General features: G+C 41.8%; 1 protein-coding gene across 1 annotated transcript; it reads right to left on the bottom strand.

The window, feature by feature from the left end:
• Positions 1-257: 257 nt before the first annotated feature.
• Positions 258-1863, bottom strand: LOC123022057 (growth hormone secretagogue receptor type 1-like). The gene is made up of 2 exons (XM_044427456.1): positions 1107-1863; positions 258-550 (listed from the first exon to the last, which is right to left on the bottom strand). Exons 1-2 carry the CDS (start codon positions 1861-1863, stop codon positions 258-260), a joined length of 1050 nt encoding a protein of 349 aa, XP_044283391.1.
• Positions 1864-4503: the final 2640 nt, after the last annotated feature.

Here is a 4503-nt window from a genome sequence, read left to right on the forward strand (position 1 = left end):
CTTTTGGATGGAAAACATCAAAATTGCAAGCAGCTAATCCAAAGCTAATGTAGTTCTAGCAAATGCAAAAGAAACCTTTGAAAAAATAAGACAGGGAACTGAAACAAACCCTGCCAGGGTGGCTGGAAAGAAGTGGACAACTGAACAATTCTAACCCTCACTGCATTTTAATTATTGCCAGTATTGTGGGACAGATGCAGAGAACTATCTTGCAAGTTAAGACAACCACCCTTTTTCTAGCACATCTCAGAAGTATTTTACATGAAAGAACTGATTTCCAAACCTTCTACGGAAGTCTTGATGCTCCTGCTGAAGTGTTTTGGCTGCCACGGCCGGCCGTGGTTCAGAAACTTGCATACAACCTTCCTGTATTTTTGGGACATGACGTTATACAGGATTGGGTTTACAGATGCTCCAAGGTAAAACAGCAGCATTGACACGAGGTTGAAGTATTGGCTGATCTCATAGAGGACCATATTTCCTTGGGCAAAGAGAATCCGACCCACATGCAAGGGGAGCCAACACAACACAAAGGCCAGGACCACCACGGCTGAAAGAGGAAAGACAGATCATTCAGCACAGCAATTCCAAGTTGTTCCCTTTCTTACAAGTGCCTTAACCATTTCTGAACCTTTAAAACAGGGATGTGCAGACTTCATTCTTGTGTGAGCGAGTCTGGCTGATTTATTTCCTAGAAGCCCCAAATCGACCAGTTGGACAGAGATGCTTGACAGCAGCTCAGACAGACAAGAATGACAAACAGGTTGCTCATCTCAGAAATTTGTAATCAGTTCCAGAACCAAGCTGAAATCCTCTCATGCACAAACTCCTGGTTTTCCCCTTAGGCTTTCTCTTTCCCCACCTCAACTGTCATAGAGAGCAGTCCTCTGTAAAAGAAGGTGCACGGCCACCTTAAGGGGAGCAGATGCATCATGAGAACATGCTGTCTGTCTGATTTCCCATTAACTGTGCAGTGAAATTTATTGTTTTGAAGACTGTTGTGTTAAATGTCTCTTTCCAGATTCTCTTACTTCCCTCCCTCCCTCCCTCCCTCCCTCCCCAGTACAGTTGAGAAAGAAGTTTGGGTCAAGCTGGTTACCACTCACCTAGCATTCTGACCGTCTGTTGGTGGTTCCTCTCTCGAGTTGCAGCTTGCTGTCCCTCCAAGTTATGTGCAGTTCTCCAGAGCTTTCGACAGATCAGCCCATAGAGGAGCATCAAACAAAACACGGGAAGGAAAAAGTAAAGCGTGGAGAGCCATGTCATTGTTTCCAGAAGCCCTGAATGGGCAGCTTGCTCTCTGCATTTGCATTCGTTCGTTTCCTCTGGTAAGCTTCCATTGCGGTGTTCGACACCAAAGAGAAAGAGAGTTGGGATGGCCGTCACTGAAGCACAAAGCCATATTAGAAGAATGATACCTTTGACCCGTCCTTTAGTGATGGTCGTTTTAGCCTTCAAAGGAAAAGAGATCGCAAAATATCTTTCGACACTCAGCGTAGTTATGTGGAGAATTGTGGAGTATGTGCAGGTTTCACTGAGATAGACAATAAACTTGCAGAGAAAATTGCCAAAGATGTATGGCTTGTATTTCCAAATTCTGTACAAATCGGAAGGCAAGCCAAGGAAGATCAAACTATCGGACAAGGCCATACTAGATAAATACATGTTAACAGTTGTCCGCATCTCCTTGTAATGCATAAAAATTAATATAATGGTCACATTTCCAGCAACGCCCAAGAAAAACAAGAGAATACAAATGATTGTCACTGGCACCAATACGGGAATGTCAAACAATGAAAAGGAAGTCACATCAAAATAGTCTGCGTAATCTCCATCTGAGTTGTTCAGTGTGAAGGGATCCATTTCTGCTTGATTTCTATTTCTTCTAACCGAGAAATGATCAAACCTGTTTCCACTTGTGAACAGTCTATGCTTTGACCTGAAGTTTCCAAATGCTTCTAATAACTCATCAACAAAGTAATCTTAATATTTTTTCCAAGACTGAGGTATGGTTGTACAAATCAATTGCCTGTAAAACTTGAAGATGCAGACTCGCAGCATTACTTGACTTTTGAAATTATTGTTGGAAGGGAGCTAAAAATGATCCTCTAACCCTGCTTGAAGCAAGAAAACAGAAACAAAATTGATTTACACAGTCAAAATGCTATCAGATTAAGAACTCATGGAATCCAGTCCAGGAACAGTAGCAGTAATAGTAACATAAATCATCAATGCAACCCTTAATTAGAAGCATGAAAGGTAGAAATATTTATTTCTATCCCACATTTCCTCCATTGTCAACCACATCCACACACTAACCAGACCCAGCCTGAAATTACTTTCAGCAAAGTTGCCTTCAGATCATTATTAGGGACTAGTGAAAAAGCAAAAGTTGTCTCAGGGAGGCAGTTCAGTAGTTGATACAAACATGTACAAAAGTAGCATTAAGTTTCTTGTTAAGCCCAAAAGTTTGTGCATATGGCAATTTTATTTTATGTTCTGGACGTGCTGCATCCAATGAGCATTGAGAAAGACGCTGGATCCATTGGATGAACTGTATTGGGGAGACAGGGATCCCCCAAAATTGTGCAGAAGAGCTTTCCACAAGCAGACCCCTTTCAGGAAAGGTCCCTTCCTCTTGGGATAGAAAAAACCTCTATCCAAGTAAACAAATGCCAGGACATGTTGCTTAAACTAGCAGGCAGAGACATGCGTGTTGAGAAACGCCTTACCTTCTCACAACATACTTTCCAGACCCTTCGGTGCATCCACAGACCAACAGGAATTCTGGTAGCGGTGCAGTTGGTTCTTCCACATAATCCCACAAGCAACTGGTGCATTGACATCATTTGTAGCAAAGCCATTAAAAGAGCGAGCAAGGCTGCATCTCTCTGCCCAGTCAGAGCAGCGGTCATGCGTAAGAACCTGGTTCAGTACTGTTTCTACCAGGGAAATCAGCCAGGAACTTGAGAGCTTCTCCTTCTTCCCTCTCTGTGGCATGACAAATTCGACAGCATGTTAGAGCTATCTATCTATCAACATCGGCCACCGTTTAAACAAGGAACATTAAACAGCTGGGCTTGCCGTTTCTTTCCTCCTTAATCAATCAACTAATGTCGGGAGCATCCGCTGTTACCTGGGAGGTCCAAGTGGCAGTTTGATACTGCAAATCTAATGAGACGACTGTGATCAATTAAATTTTCCCAGTGTACTTTAGCAAGTATGAATAGCGCACCGCGGAGTGGGGAGAGAACATTCCCCCCACACACTTTGCTGCCCAGGCCTTCCCTGCAGCAGGTGGTGGGGCATTGAATGGTTTTGGCCAAGTGCATTTTTAATTCATTTGTCCAGAGGTTGCAAGATTGCAACAGAGGCAAACTTCATTCATGCAGCTGTCATTTATTCAATCATTTTCCAAGTCTGTCCAAGCACCTTTGGGGTGCACTTGTAAGAAAGCGGGTCTCTGAACCGTAAAGCTTTTTTGGGTCCAACTGTCAGGCACTTTGTCACAGGTACCCTAACAATGTTTTCATATAGAACATCCCCAGTCTTTGAGGATGTAGAAAACAGGGTTCCACTGCATCCTTTTAAGGAGACCTTCCACAGAGACCTTCAAGTCTCTGTTGAAGGTCTTCCAGAGGCCCTTCCTCTTTTTGAAGTTGCCCTCTGCTGGAAGAACCACCCTGTAAAATTCCAGTTTAAAAGAAAGAATTAAAAACTAAGCAACTGGCAAGCATTCCTGCCGATCACATGAACTCAGACCTTCTGTACTATGCACAAGGCAAGCATTCTTTCTTATAATTAATTCTTTTATCTAAGTTCAGATTTTTATCTATCCCAAAAGTTAATAAAAGACAGAAGATGGTGAATGTACATTTTATGGCAAAGGTGATCTTTCATATGATGATGGAACATAGTTATATATAAATTTAAATTGGATGTTGGATGCAGTGCCTTGTTTTGTCTTTTTTTTTTTTTCTTGTAAACTGTCCCAAGACACTTGTAACGGATGGCCTATAAAAGCTTTTTAAAAATATTTTAAATTTATTTTCACAAGAAACCATAAAAAAGGAAAGCGGATATAGGAAAGGAAGGTGCCAAGGGTCAGCAGTTGCATATGGCACCAGCCTTTAAACACATTCATAAAAAAGCAAAAATCTCATCAGCTGTAATTCCATCAAAACAATTCAATTTCCAGCCTGACAAAATGTGTCCAGCCTATTGCTTTAAGTGTAAACTAATGATCACTAACGTTTATAAAAACTCTTATAATAAATTCTAAATGTGCATCTATACATATAAATTAGCATATGGCAGTTTGCATCTTTTGCCCCTTTTTCTAGGGATTTCCTACATGGGTGGCCACTTCGGAATTGTTGAAGAAAGAAAGAATGCAGAAAGTAGGTCCAGAAAACGGGTTGTTTGAGCTTCGTCCCAATTGCTCATGTAGTTCCTCTTGTCCATTTCCCCCTCAGCAAACAAGGATGTTTCAGGACAGGCACT

The sequence above is a fragment of the Varanus komodoensis genome, unplaced genomic scaffold, assembly GCF_004798865.1.
Source record: "Varanus komodoensis strain SLA01 unplaced genomic scaffold, ASM479886v1 scaffold18_3, whole genome shotgun sequence".
Lineage (NCBI taxonomy): Eukaryota > Metazoa > Chordata > Lepidosauria > Squamata > Varanidae > Varanus > Varanus komodoensis.